This window comes from Gorilla gorilla, chromosome 20, assembly GCF_029281585.2.
Source record: "Gorilla gorilla gorilla isolate KB3781 chromosome 20, NHGRI_mGorGor1-v2.1_pri, whole genome shotgun sequence".
NCBI lineage: Eukaryota > Metazoa > Chordata > Mammalia > Primates > Hominidae > Gorilla > Gorilla gorilla.
In genome coordinates this window covers 8061886-8086419 of record NC_073244.2, presented here as the reverse complement: position 1 = coordinate 8086419, position 24534 = coordinate 8061886, and the positions used below count along the sequence as shown (strand labels likewise).

General features: G+C 58.8%; 1 protein-coding gene across 1 annotated transcript; it reads left to right on the top strand.

The window, feature by feature from the left end:
- The first annotated feature begins 3346 nt into the window (after positions 1-3346).
- Positions 3347-24534, top strand: LINGO3 (leucine rich repeat and Ig domain containing 3). Its single transcript, XM_031007825.3, has 2 exons — positions 3347-3434; positions 19748-24534. Exon 2 carries the CDS (start codon positions 19794-19796, stop codon positions 21570-21572), a length of 1779 nt encoding a protein of 592 aa, XP_030863685.1. The 5' UTR covers positions 3347-3434; positions 19748-19793; the 3' UTR covers positions 21573-24534.

The following is a 24534-nucleotide window of genomic DNA, read 5'->3' as shown; positions in this document are numbered from 1 at the left end:
TTGCGGCATTATTCACAATAGCAAAGACTTGGAACCAACCCAAATGTCCAACAATGATAGACTGGATTAAGAAAATGTGGCACATATACACCATGGAATACTATGCAGCCATAAAAAATGATGAGTTCATGTCCTTTGTAGGGACATGGATGAAATTGGAAACCATCATTCTCAGTAAACTATCGCAAGAACAAAAAACCAAACACCTCATGTTCTCACTCATAGGTGGGAACTGAACAATGAGATCACATGGACACAGGAAGGGGAACATCACACTCTGGGGACTGTTGTGGGGTGGGGGGAGGGGGGAGGGAGAGCATTGGGAGATATACCACCAGCATGGCACATGTATACATATGTAACTAACCTGCACAATGTGCACATGTACCCTAAAACTTAAAGTATAATAAAAAAAAAAAAAAAAAAAAAAAAAAAAAAAAAAAAAAGGCTGGGGCCGGGCTCGGTGGCTCACGCCTGTAATCCCAGCACTTTGGGAGGCTCAGGCGGGCAGATCATGAGGTCAGGAGATTGACACCATCCTGGCTAACATGGTGAAACCCTGTCTCTACTAAAAATACAAAAAAAAATTAGCCGGACCTGGTGGCGGGTGGCTGTGGTCCCAGCTACTCGGGAGGCTGAGTCAGGAGAATGGCGTGAACCCGGGCGGTGGGGCTTGCAGTGAGCCGAGATCGCGCCACTGCACTCCAGCCTGGGCAACCGACAGGGTGAGACTCCATCTCAAAAAAAAAAAAAAGAAGAGAGGGTAGAGCTTGCACTGGACACATCAGCAAATTACTGGACATGTTAGCAGGCACGTGCCACGCAGGGAGAGATGGAAGGTTGGGGTGGAGACGCGAGTGAAGAGGGGGAAAGGGGCAGGCAGAGGTCTGGGGAAAGGGCGTTCTAGGCAGAGGGAGCAGCCCATGCTCAGGCCCTGTGGTAGAAGCCTGGCCCAATCTCCACCCCCAAGGGCTCGGGAGCACTGGCCACAAACCGGGCAGAACCACTGCAGAGTCTCTGCAGCCCCGGGAGAAGATGGGAACTGTTCCGATCTCCATTTTGCAGAGGTGGAGACCGAGGCTAGAGGGACATCCCCCACGGTTACACAGGCAGGGCCTCGACTGGACCCCAGCTGGCATCCCTCACCCTCCAGGACTCATAACAAGTGTCTCCTCCTCCGGGAAGCCTCCCCGGCCCCTGGCTTCGGTCCGGGACCCGGTGTCACTACTGCCTCTTCCACGCCGCTTTGTGACGATTTCATATTTCAGGCATCTGCTCCCTCTGTCCGAAGAAATCCCCCTTGAGGCTGGAAGCGTCTCCTCCCTCCAGCCCTTGGCCTGGTATACAGTAGGTGCTCAATGAACACCTTCCTCCAAGAGCCCTGAGAGCCAGCTATCAGGAGCATCACTTTACAGAGAAAGAAACACGTTCAGAGAGAGAAGGAGACCTCCCCCACCGGGGTCACACAGCACAGCAGCCCAGGGCCATTTGGTGGGGAGAGCATGGGGAGTCATTAAGTCCTTCTGGACCTCTCTGGGGCCAGGAATTGAACCATACCCGCCCCCCACAGCATCCTGTGGGGGGCCTGGCCTGCAGCCTCCAGGGATGTGGTTTCTGGGCCTCCAGCCAACGCGACAGTCTGGGAACAGAGCCTGCTTGAGTCACAGGTGGCTGCGTGAGTGCCAGGCCACCGCCAAAGCCACTGGGAATACACAGCGGGTGGGGAGGACTGCAGGGTGGGTGAAGGGGGCAGACAGGGCAAGGTTACACACACAGGCTCCCGAGGCCTCCTTCTCACCCCTCACTTGGGACAAATGGCATCTCCCAGCCTTGGTTTGCTCATCTGTGAGACGGGGAGGCTAAATGTGGCTTTTAGAAGATGCAGCGAGGGGTCGGGCATAGTAGCTCACATCTGTCATCCCAGCACTTTGGGAGGCCGAGGCGGGTGGATCACCTGAGGTCAGGAGTTCGAGACCAGCCTGGCCAACATGGTGAAACCCTATCTCCCCTAAAAATACAAAAATTAGCCGGGCATGGTGGTGGGCGCCTGTAATCCCAGCTACTTGGGAGACTGAGACAGGAGAATCGCCTGAACCCGGGAGGTGGAAGTTGCAGTGAGCCAAGATTGCACCACTGCACTCCAGCATGGGTGACGAGAGCAAAACTCCATCTCAAAAAAAAAAAAAAAAAAACCAAAAGACAAAAAAAAAAGGTAAAAAACTTTCCATGAGCACTCGCAGTGCACTTGGTGTGTGCGCTGCTGTGTGCTAGGCGGAAGGCACATTGGGGAACAAGCCCATTAGACAAACTGAGAGGCTCCAAGCTGCTCGATGGAGGGACGGAGAGAAAGGCTGTCCAAGCTGGGCACAGCGAAGATCAAAGGCCTGGGACTGGAGGGACTTGGCCTGTTTGAGGAAGGCTGAGGGGGTGGAGCCCGGGAAAGAGTGAATGAGGACAGGCCAGGGGGAAGGAGGTGGTGCGGCAGACCAAACAGGAGGCGGGCGGTGGCTCACACCTGTCATCCCAGCACTTTGGGAGGCCGAGGTGGGTGGATCACCTGAGGTCAGGAGTTTGAGACCAGCCTGGCCAACATGCTGAAAACCCGTCTCTAATAAAAACACCAAAATTAGCTGGGCGTGGTGGCGGGTGCCTGTAATCCCAGCTACTTGGGAGGCTGAGGCAGGAGAATCGCTTGAACCCAGGAGGCGGAGGTTGCAGTGAGCCAAGATGGCATCGCTGTACTCCAGCCTGGGCAACAGAGCAAGACTCCATCTCAAAAAAAAAACAAGAAAGAAAGAAAGAAAGAACGAAAGAAAGAAAGAAATTCCAGCGTAGGTGGGGTGCAGACGGGACCCTCACGGCAATAGGGAATCATGGCAGGTTCTGGAGCCCAGTGGCTAAGCTTCCTCTGAGGGGCTTCCTCTGAGGGCCACATAAGGAATGGGCCTGGGCTGGGCTGTGGCAGATGTCCAGGTGCAGATGGTGGCGGCCTGGACTAGGGGTGGGGGACGGGGGGCAGAGGAGGCGATGGTAGCTTCCAGAAGGTTCCACACGAAACAACCTGCTGCACTTGGGGTGCCCCTGAGTTTATTGCACGGCCGTCTCCGCAGGTTCACCCAGGCCGTGGGGACAGGAGGTCCTCGGACACGAAGCGCCCGGGATGCGCACGGAGGGGTTCTGCACCCGCCCTCCCAGTGTCCCCGCACCTGCGCCCACGTGGCCTCTCACACCTGCGGCCCCAGCCGCCGCGCACGCGGCCCAGCACAGCCCCGGCGCGCCCCCGCCAGGCGCGCCGAGGAGACCGGCGGGCGGTTGCGCGCGGCGGCGGCGCGCACGGCGGAGCCCGGGAGGCGGCGGCGGCGGCGGCTGCTCGTGTCGGCTCCGGGCGGCCCCCGCGCCGCAGCCCGCGCCGTGTCCGCGGCGGAGCCGCCCAGGTGAGTGGCCGCGCCGGGGCCCGGCGTGGGGCGCGCCCGCAGGCCTGGGGACCCCTCACCTGCACCCTGCGCCCCTGCCGCCCAAAGCCCCCAACCCGCGACCCCATCCTCAGCCGGGGGAAATTGCCCCGCGCACCCCTCCCGGGCTCATCGCTCCTTGCCAGGCCCCCGACGCTCCCCCTGGAAACTTTGGGGGCGAACTCCCCACCCTGGGGTCCCCCCGCCCCTCCCCTGGGGCGCCAAGGAGCGGGGAACCGGGCGGGCATCTCCCCGGGGCACTGGGGACGCTGGGAGGATGCGCTCCTCTCCAGGAGGAGATGAAGGGGGGACTGGTTGGGTCTGGGGTGTGGGGAACGTCCGAATAGAGCCTGCAGCCGGCGCCTTCCTGCCCTGTCTCCCCCGAGCCGGGTCTGGTCCAGCCTGGGGGTGCGGAGCTGGAAGACGCAAAGGGTATCTGGGATCCACACCGGAGCCTGCTCCATCGCTGGAGCTGACGGCCCGGCCTGGCGGGGAGGGACCTGGGGGCATAGGGCTGAGTCCCCCTGCTCTGGGGGCGTCTGAATAGCACCAGAAATGGTGGGCCTGGGCACCCTGAGTGGGTGCCCCCACCTCCCGGGCCTCTGGGGCCTGGCCAGGGGAGGCCCTGAGTCCCATTCAACAAGTTTGGGGGAGCAGCACCTCGTGCCTTGGTCCGGGCACAAGAAAAGCCCCGGGTCCTTACGCTGGAGACCACCATGTAACTGGGTTTCTCAACGTGTGCTTGGGGCGGTAACGGTGCCGGTGTCCCGGCCCCCCCAGTTCTGAGGAGTCAGAACTTCTGAGGCGATCGGCCCCAGAAGCTGCATTTTAGCAAGCGGTCCCTGGCTAAACCATGGACGCAGCGAGGCTGCAGACACCCTTGCTCTGGCGGGGGTGGGGAGCAGGCGTCTGCTGTGCAGTGGTATTCGCAGAGGGACGATCTGGGGCTTGGCTGGGGGGAACCTTCAGGGACAACAGAGCTGTGAGAACCAGAGCAACCCAGGAGGGCTCCCTGGAAGTGGCGTGGAGAGGATGCAGAAGGTGTGAGGTGTGAGTGGCCAGGTGGAGGACGCAGGCTGGAAACAGGTTCAGGGAGGGTGGTGCTGGCTTTATCAGGAGGCTGGTGCGGGGTGGGCTGCCGCGGCATGGCCTTACCCTGGCTGTTCTCTGAGCAGAAGCAGCAGCCATCGTCGGAGACAGGATCTGAGTGGGAAGAACCCACGGGCTTCCCCTGTAGACCCAGCTCCTGTCCCCATCTCGATGATGTGGGGTGGCAGGAAGGGGGCAGCCGGGCGGTGGGATGGGGGCTTAGGAGGGTTCAACTCAGCCTTCCCTGCCCTGCCTGTCTGGTCTCCACCAGTGACTTCCGGCAAATGACGTCCCCTCTCTCAGATCCACCCCACACGGGATTAAATGAGATGCTGCCCACCTCGGCTGCAGCGTGGTGCCGCCATAAAACAGATGCTCAGGTCACGATGGTTACGGCAGCAGCCCTGCCTGGCCTCCCTCAGCCTCAGCCGTCCACCCCCAGGGTAAGCCGGGACCTGAAGGTGCCTTGCTGAGTGGGAATAGAAGGTAGTTTGATGTCTCTTCCCACAGCACTGTCATTCCCCGGCGCCCCCTGAGTCACTACCTCGTCACCAGGTAGAGCCTCTTGAAGAACTCTGCGAGCAAAGTTGGCCCCGGGTGGGCCCCATCAAGCCGCCCACCACCACATGTCAATCTCGGGCCTCCAAAGACCGCCCTTCACCCTCTAGTGGGGAGCTGGGATTTTGTGGGTAGGAGCTGGCGTCAGATCCAGGTTCAAATGCTGACTGTCTGCAGCTAAGTTGTGCGGTGAGCTGGGGCCCACTCTGACCCTCAGTCTCCTTCTCTCCAAAACGAACTTTATTATTCCCCCTAGTCAGGGCTGGGCTAGTGGGTGAAGTGGCCGGTGTAGACAGTGGGTGCTCCAAAACTGGTTCCAGATCCAGAGGCCCTGCCTGCAGAGGGCGGTCCACGGCTCCCCGTGTACAGGCTGGGAAGGAAAGTGGGTCGGGAGGCCCCCAGCCCCTCGAGGGGTTGACGGGGACTAACAGCAGATGGAAGCTAATTAGGGCTTAATGAATTGTCATGGATGAAGCCCCGGGAGGGCCTGGATCTAGGACAGAGGATGCAGGGGTCCTGGGGGACTGGCAGCGTGTCCCCAAAAGCAGACCTTGGAGGGCCATGTGCTGTGAGGGGCTGGGCCCTCTCCTCCCATATCCGTCTTAGAAGCTCAAATGGGGCATCCAGAGCACACTCCCCTTACTCCCACTGCCCTGGTTGTGGTGGGGGGCAGAGGGAGGGAGATGGAGGTCACTGTGGGCCTGGGGACAGAGGGGGCCGCTACCACACTTCTCACCCCTGGCCCCTCTGGGTTTGGCCGGCCTCTAGGAGGGCCTTTCCCAAGGGAGATGTCAGCATCCCTTGCCCTGGGCGGGGACTGGAGGGAGGATGTGTTTGAGATAACCTTGCAAGAGGGCCGAGGGGAAGAGCCCTGCTCAGATTAGAGGAGGCGGATTGGAAGGGCCGGGGGCTTAGCCAGGAGCTGAGGGAGGGAGCTGCCCGCACCACCAGGCACCAAGAGGGTAGGGCCACCTCTGTTCTAGGGAGGGACCCCGGCCACTCACAGCCACACTCTGCCTTCTCCTTGAGCTAAGACCTTCCAGGACCATTAGTCCAGGATCCATATCTAAGGACAGCTGGGGGTACAGGGAAGAGAGGCCTCCCTTGCCCAGGTCCTGCCGTGGGGGACAGTTTTGGGGAGGGGGTCCTCAAGGCCGGTGCCTGCACCGTGGTTGGTGCAGATCTCAGACCCCAAGGAGAGGTCAATGTCCCCTGCCTTCCACGCCCCAGAAGGCAGGTGCACAGATCCGGGAGGCCTCGAGCGATCTCCCTCTTCAAGACTGCAATGACCCTGATGAGTTCTGGCTGCTGTGACAGCAGTGGCTGGAACCACACACATTTATTATTGCACCGTTCTGGAGGCCAGAGTCCAAAATGGGCCTCACTGGCGTAAAACCAGGGCATGAGGCTGGGTGTGGTGGCTCACGCTTGTAGTCCCAGCATTTTGGAAGGCCGAGGCAGGCAGATCACTGGAGGTCAGGAGTTCGAGACCAGCCTGGCCAACATGGTGAAACCCCATCTCTACTAAAAATACAAAAAATTAGCCGGATGTGGTGGCTCGTGCCTGTAGTTCCAGCTTCTCGGGAGGCCGAGACAGGAGAATCACTTGAACCTGGGAGGCAGAGGTTGCAGTGAGCCAAGATCGCACCAGCCTGGGTGACAGAGCGAGACTCTGTCTCAAAAAAAAAAAAAAAACAGTACATGGCCAAGGCTGGGCCCTCCTGCGCATTCCAGGCGAAAATCCAGTTCCCATCTTTCCCATTGCCCAGAGGCACCCACATCCCTTGGCTCAGGGCCCCATCCTATCCCTTCATAGCCTCAGCGCAGCCTCTTCCAGTCTCTGACTTTCACCCTCCCACCTCCTCTCGTGAGGACCCTGTGAGGATGTTGGGCCTCTGGATGATCCGGGATGATCTCCTGATCTCACAATTCTTACTTAATCCCATCTGCAGAGGCCCTTTTTCCATGTAAGGGTGGCCTTATCTGCAGTTCCGGGGATTAGAACCGGCTGGCTGTGGGGAGGCCTTCATTCTGCCAACCCCATTCTGCCAACCGCAGGCCCCCCTTCCCTGTTTATTTTTTCCCATACCATGGCCTGCCGTGTGACAGTCGGCTTTACTTGTTTCTTCTGTTTCTTGCCCATAGACAGAAAGCAGGGATTTGTCTGTTTTGTTCACTGCTGTTTCTCTTAAAACCAGTGCCTGGCACACAGTCATTGTTTTTAAGTGCTTGTTGAATGAATGAATGAATGAATGAATGAATGAATGAATGAATGCTTGTTGAATGAATGTTTGTTGAATGAATGAATGAGGTGAACACATGGCCAGGAGCAGACCAGGACCTAGGACTCTGGGCTCCTGACCCCAGCCGGCACCCAGTGGAGACTTCCCCGGAAGGAACCTCCTTGCCTGACTTCTCACTCGCTCAGCCCAGGGAAGTGACTGGGAACCCTGCAGTTCCCTTTTGCAGAAGAGGAAACTGAGGCTCAGAGACTTCGATGTCTCTGCCAAAGGCAGTCAGTGGCCGATTCAGGTGAGGACCTGTGAGTTCTTGTCCTGGCTCTGGAGTGGACAAGGGGCCATTGATTCAGCACCTGGTGTCCAGTTCAGCCTCCCCATGCTCCATCATTGGCCACAGCTCTGCGTGTGCGTAACGGGGTGGACGGGGAGATAATAGTGCCCTGCTCTCTGGAGATGGAGGTGCAGCCGAGAGTCAAGACTTTCCAGGTTTGGGTGAGGCAGGGCGACCTGGGGTCGGACCACGCAGAGCTGGACGCGCCTTCCAACTGCAACCCAGATCTCGCCATGCTCTTGCTCCATATCCTCCCATGGCTCCCCATTGCCTGTGGACGCAAGTCCGGACACCTCCCTGGGGGTTCAGTGCCCCGTGTGGTTTTGCCGTTGCCAGCTAGGGCTCCCACCCCCCCAAGCGCAGACACACCCCCGGCCAGCATCGCCCCTCGCCTAGCTGTACCCTGCTGACCCCGGCTCCCCATCCAGGTCTCAGCTTTAGACAGGGTCTTCCCTGGGCCCGTCGAACACAGCCACAGCCCGGAACAGACCACCCCACAGCTCTCTGCTAGCTCCGCTCCTCAGCGCTTTTTTCAGACAATCTGCTCATTAGCTGGGCTGCACGATTCTCACCTGTTTGTGCCCCCACCTTGACGCTGGGGGAAAGACGCCAGTCCCTGGGGGCCACAGCCGGTCCGATTGCATTGATGCGAGATGTCCAGACGGGCCAATTCGCAGAGACAGGAAGCAGATGCGTGGGGGTCCAGGCTGGGGAGGGGCTGGGAGTGACTGCTGAAGGGCACGGGGCTTCCTTTTGGGGGTGATGGAATGTTCTGGAACTAGAGGTGCGGGCGGACGATCTGTGAATGTGCTAGAAGGCGTTGAATGGAACATTTGTAACAGGGCGTGGATGCGCCGCGCACAGGCTGTGGTGCTGCGGGCGTCTGCGTGGAAGCCGCTGTGCCTCCAGCACCCGCGCAGCACCAGGCACATGCTGGGGCTTAGAAAGAGGAGAGTCCTGGGGTGCGATCGCATGGCGGGGGCCAGCACACGGACCACCCCCACCTGTTCAGGACAGACCCCCACTCCCGTCCACCACCGGCAACGCCGTCCCTGCCGCCGGCCCGGCCCCCTCTGCCAAAGGCCTCTGCGGCCCCAGCTGCGGCTGGTCGTGCATGGTAATGAGGCTCTGTCCTTGAAACACGAGTCCTCCCTCCGCAGGGGTCGACGCCGCGCTCCCCCAGACTCCCGAGGCCGGGCAGCAGAGCTCACCGAGCCCACCACCAGAGCGGGGGGCCCTGCAGGGGCAGACGGGCAGTCCGGGCCTGGTGAGACGTGCCCCTTGCTGGGGAGGGGAGGCAGGAAGGTTCTCGGTCGCCAGCCCCAGCTCCGGCTTCGCGCCTGTGGACGGCGGGGCGCAGAGCCGAGGAGGTGACGTCACCCGAGGACACAGCTGTTCTCACCTCCGTGACGTTTATTACCAGCTGATGTCCCGTACACTGATTTCACGGTGTCACCCGCACCAGAATGTAAGCTCCTTAAGGACAGGGGGTCGGGCCCGGTGGCTCAGGGCCTGTCATCCCAGCACTTTGGGAGGCTGGGGCGGGCTGATCACCTGAGGTCAGGAGTTCGAGACCATCCTGGGCAACATGGCAAAACCCTGTCTCTACTAAAAATCCAAAAATTAGCCGGGCGTGGTGGCGCATGTCTGTAATCCCAGCTACTCAGGAGACGGAGGCAGGAGAATCGCTTTAACCTGGGAGGCAGAGGTTGCAGTGAGCCTAGACTGAACCATTGCACTCCAGCCTGGATGACAGAGTGAGACTGTCTCAAAAAAAAAACAAACAAAAAACCACCCACAAATAAATAAATAAAAATAAAAGAACAGGGACTTTCTGGCCTCTGTTCTCTGTTGTGTTTCCAGTTCATCGAAGGGCAACTGGTACATTTTCTTTTCTTTTCCTTTTCTTTCTTTTTTTTTTTTTTTTTTTTTTGAGATGGAGTCTTGCTCTGTCACCCAGGCTGGAGTGCAGTGGCGCGATCTCAGCTCACTGCAAGCTCCACCTCCCGGGTTCACGCCATTCTCCTGCCTCAGCCTCCCAAGTAGCTGGGACTACAGGTGCCCGCCACCACACCCGGCTAATTTTTTGTATTTTTTAGTAGACATGGGGTTTCACCATGTTAACCAGGATGGTCTCCATCTCTTGAACTTGTGATCCACCCTCCTCGGCCTCCCAAAGTGCTGGGATGACGCGTGAGCAACCGCACCCAGCCCCGGGGTCGCGTCTTGTACCTGCTTCCTCTCTGCTGTGTGGCCCTGAGCACGTCGCCGTCCGTCTCTGGGTCTCCGCCTCCCCGTGTAAAACAGGCTGAATCACCCTGGCTCCTCCTGGGGCATGAACTGGAGGCACACTGTGTACCAGTGTCCTCTACAGCAAGGACCCACTCAGGGAGGTTCTGCCCCGCAAGGGACTCTGGGCCGTGTCCAGGGACATTTGTGCCTGTCACGACTGGGAAGGGGGTGCTCCTGGCTTGGAGTGGGTAGAGGCCAGGGATGCTGCTCAGCACCCTGCAGTGCCCAAGACAGAGAACCATCCACATAAGATATCCATGGGGCCAAGAAAGAGAGACCTGCATTAATTATTTAAATTAAAATTCAAAAACACTAAATCTGTCCCCTGCTCACACCAGACACCAGGATCAACTCCTGACCCGGCAGACGGTGTAAACCAGGGGTCCCCAGCTCCTGGGATTCACCTCCTCTCTCCCTCTCACTCAGGGCGTGGATTTCAACATGCGCAGCCTCCTGGGACCTCAGCAGGGCTGAGGATCGTGGGATGCAGAGTCTCTTGGGGGTCTGTGGAATCCCCTAACCCAGAGGGTCTGAACCAGGGTGATTCTGCTCCCAGGGGACATTTGGTAATGTCTGGAGACATCTGTGGTTGTCTCGACGGGGTGTCCCTGGCATGGAGTGGGTGGAGGCCAGGGACGCTTCTCAGCACCCTGCAGTGCCCAGGACGGCCCCACCCCAGAGAACGACCAGGGCCCAACGTTCACAGAGCCCAGGGAGACCCCGGTTTGCAGGGGCTGGCCTGATCCTCCCCCTACTCCAGTTCTATTCGGCAGCTGGGGACACCAAGGCCAGAACGGGAGGAGCGCGTTGAATGTTGGGGGCGAACTGGAGCCCGGCTGGAAGGAGGGGAGTTCGGGGTGGGGGACGGAGGCCCGGCAGTGGCGGGAGGCCCAGAGCGAGGGAGGACTCTGGCCTGTGGGAGAGGAAGGGTGGAGCTGGGGTTGGCTCCGCGTGGCCGGGGTTACGCTGGGGTTCTGTGGGTCGCCCTGGGAGAGGTCAGGGATGGGGCTGGGTCCCTGGGCTGCAGTTCAGGTGGCCAGGACACACCATCAGGAGGTATCTGTGAGCAGATGGTGTTTCCATCCTGGGAGGACGGGAGGTAATGCCCCAGGTGGGTGGCAGCTTCCTGGGAGGGGGGTGGTCCGAGGGACCGATGAGGATGGAGATAGAGAGCCCTGAAAGTGTCACCTTCCCCCAGGACCACAGCATGAGGACAAGGGAGGGGACAGAGGCCCCTAAAGAATCAGCCTGGGGCCGGGCGCAGTGGCTCACACCTGTCATCCTAGCACCTTGGGAGGCTGAGGCAGGTGGATCACCTGAGGTCAGGAGTTCGAGACCAGCCTGGCCAACAGGGTGAAACCCCGTCTCTACTAAAAATACAAAAATGAGCCAGGTGTGGTGGCATGCACCTTTAATCCCAGCTACTCAGGAGGCTGAGGCAGGAGACTCGCTTGAACCCGGGAGGCGAAGGCTGCAGTGAGCTGAGATCGCGCCATTGCACTCTCAGCCTGGGTGACAGAGTGAGACTCCGACTCAATTAAAAAAAAAAAAAAAAAAGAGGCCAGGCATGGTGGCTCACGCCTGTAATCCCAGCACCTTGGGAGGCTGAGGCAGGTGGATCACGAGGTCAGGAGATTGAGACCATCCTGGCTAACACGGTGAAACCCCATCTCTACTAAAAATACAAAAAATTAGCCGGGCGTGGTGGCAGGCACCTATAGTCCCAGCTACTTGGGAGGCTGAGGCAGGAGAATGGCATGAACCCAGGGGGCAAAGCTTGCAGTGAGCCGAGATCACACCACTGCACTCCAGCCTGGGCGTCACAGCAAGACTCCGTCTCAAAAAAAAAAAAAGAAAAAAAATGCTGGGCGCAGTGGCTCACACCTGTAATCCCAGCACTTTGGGAGGCCGAGGCAGGCGGATCACCAGGTCAGGAGATCGAGACCATCCTGGCTAACATGGTGAAACCCCGTCTCTACTAAAAATACAAAAAAATTAGCCGGGCATAGTGGTGGGCGCCTGCAGTCCCAGCTACTCGGCAGGCTGAGGCAGGAGAATTGCTTGAACATGGGAGGAGGGGCTTGCAGTGAGCCGAGATCGCGCCACTGCACTCCAGCCTGGGCGACAGAGCAAGACTCCATCTCAAAAATAAAATAAAATAAAATAAAAAATAAGAGACCAGGGAGGACAACCGGATGCATTCAGGGCACATGGTGAGCAGATGCAGGCCGTGTACACAGAATCGAGTCTCCCACGTCCCCTCTCCAGGAACCAGTTCTTCCTCCCAAGTTGGGGAACACCAGACCCTTAGGGGACATGTCAGAAGCCTGAGTCCAGCTGCCAGATCTCCCCTCCTGCCTCCCCCGCAGCACTCTGCAGAGGAAATGACAGGGCCAGGCCGTTGAGTGGGGGAGTCAGGGTTGTAAAACTAGGTCACAGCTTGAGTGGCCCCTGCTGGGCACGAGGGATCAGCTGTCCTCTCATCCCAGGAGTAATTATAGAGCCAGAGCTTGGAGGGTGCCCCGGAGGGCTCTTGTGCCTGTACCGTGACAGGCGAGGTCCAGAGAGGGTAGGTTTCTCAACAGAGGTCACACAGCGCATCCGAATTGAGGCCGCCCGCCGGTACTTCTGCCACTGGATCAGTGTGACTGTGACCTAGCGATTCCAGACCTGTCATCTCTCCAGGAAACTTCCTGATTTTGCCCTTATCTGTGCTCTGTGGGAACTGCTTTAAAAAAAAATTATTGGGCTGGGTGCGGTGGCTCATGCCTGTAATTCCAGCACTTTGGGAGGCCGAGGTGGGCGGATCATGAGGTCAGGAGTTCGAGACCAGCCTGACCAACATGGTGAAATCCCATCTCTACTAAAAATACAAAAATTAGCCCGACCTGGTGGTGCGTGCTTGTAATCCCAGCTACTCGGGAGGCTGAGACAGCAGAATCTCTTGAACCCAGGAGGCAGAGGTTGCAGTGAGCTGAGATCACACCACTGCACTCCAGCCTGGATGACAGAGCAAGACTCTATGTCAAAAAAAAAAAAAAATTATTGGCCCAGCACGGTGGCTCATGCCTGTATTCCCAGCACCTTCGGAGACCAAGGTAGGTGGATCACTTCAGCCCAGGAGTTCGAGACCAGCCTGGGCAATAGAGTGAGACCCTATCTCTACAAAAAAAATGAAAAAATTAACCAGGTGTGCTGGCACTTGCCTATAATCCCAGCTACTTGAGAGGCTGAGGTGGGAGGATCGCTTGAGCTGGGGAGGTGGAGGCTGCAGTGAGCCGAGATCACACCACTGCACTCCAACCTGGGCAACAGAGCAAGAATCTGTCTCTAAATAAATAAATACACACATACATACATACATAAATTTCAACTTAAAAAGAAACCTCTAATTTAGAAAATGGACCAGGCTCAGTGGCTCACACCTATAATCTCAGCACTTTAGGAGGCTGAGGCAGGCAGATCACTTGAGCCCAGGAGTTTGAGACCAGCCTGGCTAACATGGTGAAACCCCATCTCTACTAAAAGTACAAAAATAAGCTGGATGTGGTGGCGGGCGCCTGTAGTCCCAGCTACTCAGGAGGCTGAGGCAGGAGAATCGCTCGAAGCTGGAAGGCAAAGGCCTCCCAGGAGATCCTGCCATTCCAGACTGGGTGACAGAGCAAGACCTTGTCTCAAAAAACAAACAGGCCAGGCGCGGTGGCTCACACTGTAATTCAGCACTTTGGGAGGCCGAGGCGGGTGGATCACCTGAGGTTAGGAGTTTGAGACCAGCCTGACTAACATGGTGAAACCCCATCGCTACTAAAAATACAAAAATTAGCTGGGCGTGGTGGCGGGTGCCTGTAATCCCAGCTACTTGGTAGGCTGAGACAGGAGAATCACTTAAACTCGGGAGGCAGAGGTTGCAGTAAGTTGAGATCGTGCCATTGCACTCCAGCCTGGACAACAAGAATGAAGCTCCATCTCAAAAAAAAAAAAAGGCCAGGTGCGGTGGCTTATGCCTATAATCCCAGCACTTTGGGGAGCTGAGGCAGGTGGATCACGAGGTCAGGAGATCAAGACCATCCTGGCCAATGTGGTGAAATCCCGTCTCTACTAAAAATACAAAAATTAGACGGGCGTGGTGGCGGGCGCCTGTAGTCCCAGCCACTCGGGAGGCTGAAGCAGGAGAATGGTTTGAACCCGGGAGGCAGAGGTTGCAGTGAGCAGAGATCATGCCACTGCACTCCAGCCTGGGCGACAGAGTGAGACTCTGTCTCAGACAAAAAAAAAAAAAAAAAAAGAGAGGGGAGGGAGGGTGCATGCCCGGGTCCTGGGGGAGCAGAGCAGGGTGAGGGGTCTGCACTGAGAGGAAAGAGCTTTGCAGTATCTGGATGAGGCCAGGGTGGGGGCGAGGGCTGCTTGCTGCAGGGTCTTGCAGGCCAACAGATGGATGTTTCTCGCCTGAGAGCTGTGGGTAGGTTTGCTTTCTTCTTCTTCTTCTTTTTTTTTTTTTTTTTGAGACGGAGTCTCGCTCTGTCGCCCAGGCTGGAGTGCAGTGGTGCGATCTCGGCTCGCTGCAAGCTCCGCCTCCCGGGTTCACACCATTCTCCTGCCTCAGCCTCCCGAGTAGCTGGGACTACAGGCGCCCGCCACCATGCCCGGCTAATTTTTTTGTATTTTTTTTTAGTAGAGACGAGGTTTCACCGTGTTAGCCAGGATGGTCTCAATCTCCTGACCTCGTGATCCACCCATCTCGGCCTCCCAAAGTGCTGGGATGACAGGTGTGAGCCATCGTGCCCGGCCTTTTCTTCTTTTTTAAAAACAGGGTCTTGCAGCCGGGCACAGTGGCTCACACCTGTAATCCCAGCACTTTGAGAGGCCGAGGTGGGTGGATCATTTGAAGTCAGGAGTTCGAAACTAACCTGGCCCACATGGTGAAACCCCGTCTCTACTAAAAATACAAAAATTAGCCGGGTGCGGTAGTGGGCACCTGTAACCCCAGGTACTCGGGAGGCTGAGGCAGGATAATCACCTGAATCCAGGAGGTGGAGGTTGCAGTGAGCTGAGATCATGCCATTGCATTCCAGCCCAGGCGACAGAGTGAGACCCTGCCTCAAAAAAAAAGAACCAAAAGACAGAGTCTCGCTCTGTTGCCCAAGCTAGAGTCCAGCGGCGCGATCTCAGCTCACTGCATCCTGGACCTCCTGGGGTCCAGTGATCCCCCCGCCTTGGCCTCCCAAAGTTCTGGGATGACAGGCGTGAACCACCGCGCCCAGTCTGTGGGCTGGGATTACAGGTGTGAGCCGCCACACCTGGGCTGTGGGCAGGTTTTCACCAGTGGTTTTGTAAACACTGTGGAGCGGACAGTAAGGAGGGAGGTGCAGGGTAGGGGGGCAGATAAAAGTGCCATCACCGCCCTAGCACTCTTGTCCCCTCCCGTGACACAGCCCCTGAGTGTGCTGTCGGCAGGGCAGCAGCTCAGGAGAGAATGACCCAGAAAAACAGTGCTGGGAGGGAGCTTGCTGGGAAGGAAGGATTGCCTTCCCCTGTAACATGCCTAGGTTGGGATTAAGGATGATTCCGGGGTGGGGGGAGGCATGCCCCCTCTCTCGCTCCCTCCCTTCCTCCCTCCCTCGAGTTTCCTATGTTCCCAAGCTGGGGGCAGGAGGACCAAGGCCTCCTGGGAACCAGGGGCCCCTCGATTTTCTCTCGGTGGGACCACATTCTCGCCTGCGACACCTTCCTTTCCACCACACTCCGTGCTGTTCCACGTGGCATGTGAATGCCCAGTTTTGGCATCTGTACATATGTGTCCTGTCCACCTAAATCCAGAATTCAGTTTGGCGTTTCACCTTATTTATTTATGTATTTATTGAGACGGAGTTTCCCCTCTTGTCGCCCAGGCTGGAGTGCAGTGGCACGATCTCGGCTCACTGCCACCTCCGCCTGCCGGGTTCAAGCCATTCTCCTCCCTCAGACTCCCAAGGAGCTGGGATTACAGGCGCCCATCACCACGCCTGGCTAGTTTTTGTATCTTTTAGTAGAGACAGGGTTTCTCCATGTTGCTTAGGCTGCTCTCGAACTCCTGACCTCAAGTGGTCTACCCGCCTCAGCCTCCCGAAGTGCTGGGATGACAGGCGTGAGCCACCGCGCCCGGCAAGAGGAGCTGCTGCTCTCACAGTTCTGGAGCCTGGAAGTCGAAGCTCAAGCAGGTCCAGCTTCCTTTGGGGGCTTTCAGGGAGACCCTTCCTGACTCTTCCAGCTTCCGGTGGCAGCTGGCCATCCCTGGTGTCACTTGACTTGTGGATGAATCACTCCAGTCTCTGCCTGTGTTGTGACTTGGCCTTTGCCTGTGTCTCTGTGTCCAAATTTCCCTCTTATAAGGATGCCAGTCATTGAATTAGGGCTCTCCCTACTCCTGCGTGACCTCATCTTAATGAATTACAGCTGCAAGATACAAACCCTGTCCTCACTTACGTACGATTCATCTCTGACATGAAGCAGTCTCCCGGGGCTCTGCGTCTGTTCGCTCTGGGATTAAATTCGCGTAGGCACTGGGGAGGCGGGAGCTGCCTTCGCAGATATTTAGCAAATGAGGATCGAAGGCCAGTGGGAACCGTGAGGAGACGCACAGCCTGGTTTGGGCCAAGGGGCCTGGGGGAATGCCGAGGGGGGCTTAGCTGCCAAGATGCCAAAAATAGCCGGCCGGCTGGCGGGGGAGGCGGCCAAGCAGAAGAAGCTGGGCAATGCCGCCTGGTAGTTCTGTCTCCTTCCTCCCGCTCCCTCCAACCCCACCTCCACCCGCCACCCCAGCCCCCGGAATCTTGGCTGCAGCCAAGAAGAGCTGGTAGGGGTGCAGCAGGCTCCCAGGAGAGACGGAAACAGCCCAGGAGGCACAGCTACCAGGACCCACGGAGCATTGGCGCCTGTTCCTCTGGGCCACCACGGCTCCATGTCATCTGCCCCCCACCCAGAGTCCCCTCCTAACCCAGCTCCCCGCCCCCCTCCACTCTCTCCTTTAGCTTCACTAGACTCCCGCCACACCTCGGGGCCTTTGCAGTGGCTGTTCCCCCAGCCCACACACCCTTCCTCCAGAAAACCATGGGCTCTGTTCAACTTTTGGGTCGGCCTGTTTCCTGCCAGAACACGGCGCCACAAACCCCGGGGGGTTTAAAACAACCGAAATATATGCCTTCCCAGCTCCGGAGGCGGATGTCCAAAATCAAGGTGTCCGCAGGGCCGGGGGCCCTCTGGAAGCTCCTGGGGCGCGTCCTTCCTGCCTCTCCCAGCTTCCTGGGGCTCTCAGCAATCCCTGGCTTGTGGCTGTGTCACCCTAGCCTCTGCCTCCGTCTTCACACGGCTCTATTTCCCCTGTATGGGGCTAGATGTGTGTCCAAGTCTCCCTCTTGTTGTAGGGACAGGAGTCGTTGGAAAAGGCTCACTGTAATCCACCGCAGTCTCATCTAGCCCTGCGCACATCTGTAAAGACCCTGATTCCAAATGAGGTCCCATGCACAGCAGGCACGGAGGGCAGGACGTGAACATACCTTTTTTTCCCCTTGAGACAGTCTCACTCTGTTGCCCAGTGGCTAGAGTGCAGTGGCACAATCACAGCTCACTGAAGCCTCAACTCCTGGGATCAAGCGATCCTCCCACCCCAGATTCCCCTAGTTAGGACTATAGACGCACACCACCACGCCAGGCTAATTTTTGTATTTTTGGTTGAGACGGGGTTTCCCCATGTTGCCCAGGCTGGTCTCGAACTCCTGACCTCAGGTGATCCACTCACCTCAGCCTCCCAAAATGCTGGATTTACAGGCGTGAGCCACCGCACCCGGCCTTGAACATTTGCGGGAACACAGTTCCACCTACAACAGGGTCTGAGATCAAACGTCATCTCCCTGTCTGTGGATGGGCCTGTCCTGGACATTTCATAGAAATGAGATCACACAGACGGGCGCGGTGGCTCACACCTGTAATCCCAGCACTTTGGGAGGCCAAGGCCGGCGGATTACCTAAGGTCAGGAGTTCAAGACCAGCCTGGCCAACATGGCAAAACCCCATCTCTACTAACACTACAAAAATTAGCTGGGCATGGTGGCGGGTGCCTGTAATCCCAGCTACTCAGGAGGCTGAGGCAGGAGAATCACTTAAACCCTGGGGAGGGGGAGCTTGCAGTGAGCTGAGATGGCACCACTGCATTCCAGCCTGGGCCAGAGTGAGACTCTGTCTCCAAAAAAAAAAAGGCCAGGCGCGGTGGCTCACTCCTGTAATCCCAGCACTTTGGGAGGCCAAGGAGGGCGGATCACGAGGTCAGGAGATTGAGACCATCCTGGCTAACACGGTGAAACCCCGTCTCTACTAAAAACACAAAAAATTAGCCGGGTGTGGTGGCGGGCACCTGTAGCCCCAGCTACTCGGGAGGGTGAGGCAGGAGAATGGCGTGAACCTGGGAGGCAGAGCTTGCAGTGAGGTGAGATTGTGCCACCGCACTCCAGCCTGGGTGACAGAGCGAGACTCCGTCTCAAAAAGAAAGAAAGAAAGAAATGGGGTCATACAGTGTGGCCTTTTGTGTCGCGTCTCTCACTGAGCATGGCGTCCTCAAGGTGCATCCCCACTGTGGCCTGGGTCAGAGCCTCACTCCTTTTCATGGCTGAGTCGTGTTCGTGTGTGGGTGGCTGCACGGTGCTGACCCATCCATTCCTTGGGGCACATTCCAGCCTTTTCCACTGTTTGGCTGTTACAGATGCGGCTGTGAATGTTCCCAGGTTTTCCGTGCACTGTGTGTTCCATTCTCTTATGCAAAGACACCCAGGAGCGGGTGGGTGCGGTGGCTCACACCTGTAATCCCAGCACTTTGGGAGGCCGAGGCAGGTGGATCACCTGAGGTCAGGAGTTTGAGACCAACCTGGCCAATATGGTAAAACCCCGTCTCTACTAAAAATACAAAAATTAGCCGGACGTGGTGGCGGGCACCTGCAATCCCAGCTACTCAGGAGGCTGAGGCAGGAGAATTGCTTGAACCCGGGAGGCGGAGGTTTCAGTGAGCCGAGATCAAGCCACTGCACTCCAGCCTGGACGACAGAGTGAGACTCCATCTCAAACAAACAAACAAACAAACACAAACAAAAAATAAAAAAAACCCAGGAGATTGGAATTGCAGCCACACGGTGGATCAATGCTGCTTTTTTTTTTTTTTTTTTTTTTTTTGAGACAGGGTTTTGCTCTATCTCCCAGGCTGGAGTGCAGTGGCATGATCACAGCTCACTGTGGCCTCAACCCCCTGGGCTCAAGCAATCCTCCTGGCTCAGCCTCCTGAGTAGCTGGGACCACAGGTGCAGGCCACCATGCCTGGGTAAACTTTTCAATATTTCACAATTACTTGAAAGCCAGCTAATTTTTAATTTTTTTTTTTTTTTTTTTTGTAGAGACAGGGGTCTCACCGTGTTGCCCAGGCTGGAGTGCAGTGGCACAAGCATAGCTCACTGCAGCCTCCACCTCCTGGGCCCAAGCAATCCTCCTGCCTCAGCCTCCTGAGTAGCTGGGACCACAGGCCTACACCACCACATGCGGCTCATCTTTTATTTTTTTGTAGAGATGGGAGTCTTGCTATGTTGTGCAGGCTGGTCTCGAACTTTTGAACTCAAGCAATTCTCCCATCTCAGCCTCCCAAAATGCTGGGCTTACAGGAGCGAGCCGCCGTGCTGGGACGGGTTAGGGGCGGGCTGGGGGCAGAGGCGCCGCGGAGGGGGGCTCGGTGCTAACGGTGCTAACGCTGCCCGCTCCCCGCCCGCCCGCAGGTGCGCAGGAGGATGGTGGCGCGGCCCTAGGCCCACGCTCCGCACCATGACCTGCTGGCTGTGCGTCCTGAGCCTGCCCCTGCTCCTGCTGCCCGCGGCGCCGCCCCCGGCTGGAGGCTGCCCGGCCCGCTGCGAGTGCACCGCGCAGACCCGCGCCGTGGCCTGCACGCGCCGCCGCCTGACCGCCGTGCCCGACGGCATCCCGGCCGAGACGCGCCTGCTGGAGCTCAGCCGCAACCGCATCCGCTGCCTGAACCCGGGCGACCTGGCCGCGCTGCCCGCGCTGGAGGAGCTGGACCTGAGCGAGAACGCCATCGCGCACGTGGAGCCCGGCGCCTTCGCCAACCTGCCGCGCCTGCGCGTCCTGCGTCTCCGTGGCAACCAGCTGAAGCTCATCCCGCCCGGGGTCTTCACGCGCCTGGACAACCTCACGCTGCTGGACCTGAGCGAGAACAAGCTGGTAATCCTGCTGGACTACACTTTCCAGGACCTGCACAGCCTGCGCCGGCTGGAAGTGGGCGACAACGACCTGGTGTTCATCTCGCGCCGCGCCTTCGCGGGGCTGCTGGCCCTGGAGGAGCTGACCCTGGAGCGCTGCAACCTCACGGCTCTGTCCGGGGAGTCGCTGGGCCATCTGCGCGGCCTGGGCGCCCTGCGGCTGCGCCACCTGGCCATCGCCTCCCTGGAGGACCAGAACTTCCGCAGGCTGCCCGGGCTGCTGCACCTGGAGATTGACAACTGGCCGCTGCTGGAGGAGGTGGCGGCGGGCAGCCTGCGGGGCCTGAACCTGACCTCGCTGTCGGTCACCCACACCAACATCACCGCCGTGCCGGCCGCCGCGCTGCGGCAGCAGGCGCACCTCACCTGCCTCAATCTGTCGCACAACCCCATCAGCACGGTGCCGCGGGGGTCGTTCCGGGACCTGGTCCGCCTGCGCGAGCTGCACCTGGCCGGGGCCCTGCTGGCTGTGGTGGAGCCGCAGGCCTTCCTGGGCCTGCGCCAGATCCGCCTGCTCAACCTCTCCAACAACCTGCTCTCCACGTTGGAGGAGAGCACCTTCCACTCGGTGAACACGCTAGAGACGCTGCGCGTGGACGGGAACCCGCTGGCCTGCGACTGTCGCCTGCTGTGGATCGTGCAGCGTCGCAAGACCCTCAACTTCGACGGGCGGCTGCCGGCCTGCGCCACCCCGGCCGAGGTGCGCGGCGACGCGCTGCGAAACCTGCCGGACTCCGTGCTGTTCGAGTACTTCGTGTGCCGCAAACCCAAGATCCGGGAGCGGCGGCTGCAGCGCGTCACGGCCACCGCGGGCGAAGACATCCGCTTCCTCTGCCGCGCCGAGGGCGAGCCGGCGCCCACCGTGGCCTGGGTGACCCCCCAGCACCGGCCGGTGACGGCCACCAGCGCGGGCCGGGCGCGCGTGCTCCCCGGGGGGACGCTGGAGATCCAGGACGCGCGGCCGCAGGACAGCGGCACCTACACGTGCGTGGCCAGCAACGCGGGCGGCAACGACACCTACTTCGCCACGCTGACCGTGCGCCCCGAGCCGGCCGCCAACCGGACCCCGGGCGAGGCCCACAACGAGACGCTGGCGGCCCTGCGCGCGCCACTCGACCTCACCACCATCCTGGTGTCCACCGCCATGGGCTGCATCACCTTCCTGGGCGTGGTCCTCTTCTGCTTCGTGCTGCTGTTCGTGTGGAGCCGCGGCCGCGGGCAGCACAAAAACAACTTCTCGGTGGAGTACTCCTTCCGCAAGGTGGATGGGCCGGCCGCCGCGGCGGGCCAGGGAGGCGCGCGCAAGTTCAACATGAAGATGATCTGAGGGGTCCCCAGGGCGGACCCTCCCCTCCCCTCCCCCGCGGGCCGGCCGCTCGCGTGTCCACCTATGCATTTTCCGGAGGGGAAGGGGACGGCTGCACGGCGCTCCCCAGGCAGAACTTCCCCTTTTTTTGTAGACGCCCAACCGCAGGACTGTTTTTCATCAGCATGCGTCTTTTTGCAGTTTCTCAAGCGTTTTCTAAAGATTTCAACCCGTCTTCCTGTCCCTGCTATGGTGGCTGAGCTGGGGGGTGGGGGTGCGGGCTGCAAGGATGGGGGGATGGGCTCCCGTCTACCAACCCGGGATGGCTGGGGGCGCTCAGAGACCCCAGGATCCTCAGGGCCCGCAATTCACACCCAGGAGGCACCAGACTGCTGCCCCCAAGCCCTGGGCTTCCGCTTCCCCAGCCCTTTGTACACAGATCGCATCGGGGAGACGGTGGACACCCGGGTCCCACAAAGGGCCCCACAGCCCCAAGGGGAGGGTGCGCAGAAAGTCTGCATTGTTCACACCTGGCCATCCTACACCTCACACCCAGAGACACACTCACACCTGGAACCCAGTCACACAGGTGAAACACACCTCACACCCAGCCGACACTAAAACCAGACCCGAGGCACCAGAGCTGACCACAGGGGCAGGCAGGGCTCTCGTGAGAGCAAAGCTCACACCCGGGACAGGCGCAACTCACACCCGGGACACACAGCTCACACCCAGGACGCACACAGCTTACACCCGGGACACACAGCTCACACCTAGGACACACACAGCTCACACCCGGGACAGGCACAGCTCACACCCAGAACACACAGCTCACACCCGGAACACAGAGCTCACACCCGGGACACACAGCTGATACCCAGGACACACTCAGCTCACACCCGGAACACACAGCTCACACCCAGGACACACAGCTCACACCCGGAACACAGAGCTCACACCTGGGACACACAGCTCATACCCAGGACACACTCAGCTCACACCTGATACAAGCACAGCTCACAGTGGAACACACAGCTCACACCTGGGATACAGCTCACACCCAGGACACACTCAGCTCACACTGGAACACACAGCTCACACCCAGGACACACTCAGCTCACACCCAGAACACAGAACTCACATCTGGGACACACACAGCTGACACCCGAGACACACACCTCACACCCAGCTGACACTAAAACCAAGCCCTGGGCACCAGAGCGGACCACAGAGGCAGGCAGGGCTCTCGTGAGAGCACAGCTCACACCAGGGACATGCTCAGTTCACACCTGGGACAGGCACAACGCATAACTGAGACACAGCTCACACCTGGGACACACAGCCCACCCCAGCGCCTGCTCAGCTGAGCATCTCCCAGCCGACCTCAGGGCCTGGGCTCAGGTCTTGCTGATGACCCAGCACACACGGTGGTCACAGTCAGGGGTCCACACGCCCTGTCCTCCGTCCTCCCTACAGCCCAGCAGGGCTGTCCACAAGAAGGAGCCGTCACCCCAGGCCTCCGCCTCCCTCCGCTGCCACATGCTTCCCAGAACAGCAGGCAAGAGAGGGCCACCCCACAAGGGAGAGGTGGCCACCCTGCCCCGGCCCAGAACTATGGCTTCTGGGGTGCTGAGTGTCCTTCTAAATGGGTCTACTGGAGGGACTTTTGCCCCTAGGTATACACTGACCTCTGAGCCAGCCTCAGACAAGCCCTGAGCGTGGCCCCATCATGCCCAGCCCTGCTGACCCGTGGCTCAGGTGGGGAACGAGACCAAAGAGCACAGGGGGTTCCCGGGGGTCCCGGCTACGTGCGGTGCAGTGTAGTGACAAGAACAAGGCTGGAACAAGGGCTTCACCCTGCAGGGAGGCCTGGACCCGGGTCCTTGGGAGAAGGTGATGGAGGAAGCTCGGTCTCTGCACCTGCAGAGGTGGGGCAGATCCAGGACCAAAGCTGGGGTCACAGGCCGACTGCGGCTCAGGTCAAGGAAGAGCTTCCCTGAGGTCACCGCCCGGTTGCTCTGCAGATGGTGGGCACCCCGTCACGGGGGGTAAACAAGCAGGAGCTGAGGTTTTGCAGAAGGATTCAGTCACCAGACTGGGACCACAGGGACCATCTGTGACCTGGCCTCCTCACAGCCAGTTCTTGCCCCTCCCCTCCACATCCTCCGGAGGACAGTTAGGACATTGCTGGGGGCAGGGACAGGAACCATTGTTGGGCCAAAACCTCAGCCAGAAAGGGGCTTGGCTGCCAACCAAGAGGTTAGGACAGACCCTCCAGGACTTTGCGGGAAGGGCTCAAAAGCAGCTCTGCTCCTGCCCGGCTATGTGATCTCAGCTGGTGACTGAACACCACCTAGACCATCAGTGTCCTCATCTGTAAAATGGGTCTGAGGGTCCAACCTATTACCCTGTATTCAGAGGCCAGGCCTGCAGATGAGCTTGATGGCTTGACTTGGATCCTGGATCCCTCAAGACTGCTCTGAGATCGATCAGCCAGAGAGAAACAGAGAGAAAGCCAGCTCAGCCCTGAAGGCTTTGAGCAAAAGTTTCAGAAGGAGCTGGAAGGAGACAACGGCCCATTCTCCCTGAGCTGTGGCTGGGAGGGCCCAGGCCTGCACCACGATGTACAGATGGCCCAGGGGGCTCGACATGAGTGAGGGCTGAAGTTCGTGCAACCCCAACCGCCACCCCTGAATTGGGCAGAACCAATTTTTTTCTTAGCACCTGCCTGACTCTGGTTACCATGACAACCCCAAGGGCCCCCCAAAATTGATATCCAAGTGCCTTTAGCCTATCAAAGACAGGAGGGGGTGCATTCTCGGCCAGGTTAGGGTTCACAGAGCATCCGTATATTAGGATTTCCCAGCGCCCTGAGCCCCCCACCCCATCCCATCCCATCCCAACATGAACTAAGACCCCTCAGCCCCCCCACCCCTCATCCTGCTGTATTTGGTTCAAATCCAATAAAAATGGAACCGATTTA

Coding starts and splice junctions, on each gene's coding strand:
- LINGO3 (XM_031007825.3), top strand. CDS start 19,794: ATGACCTGCTGGCTGTGCGTCCTGAGCCTGCCCCTGCTCCTGCTGCCC.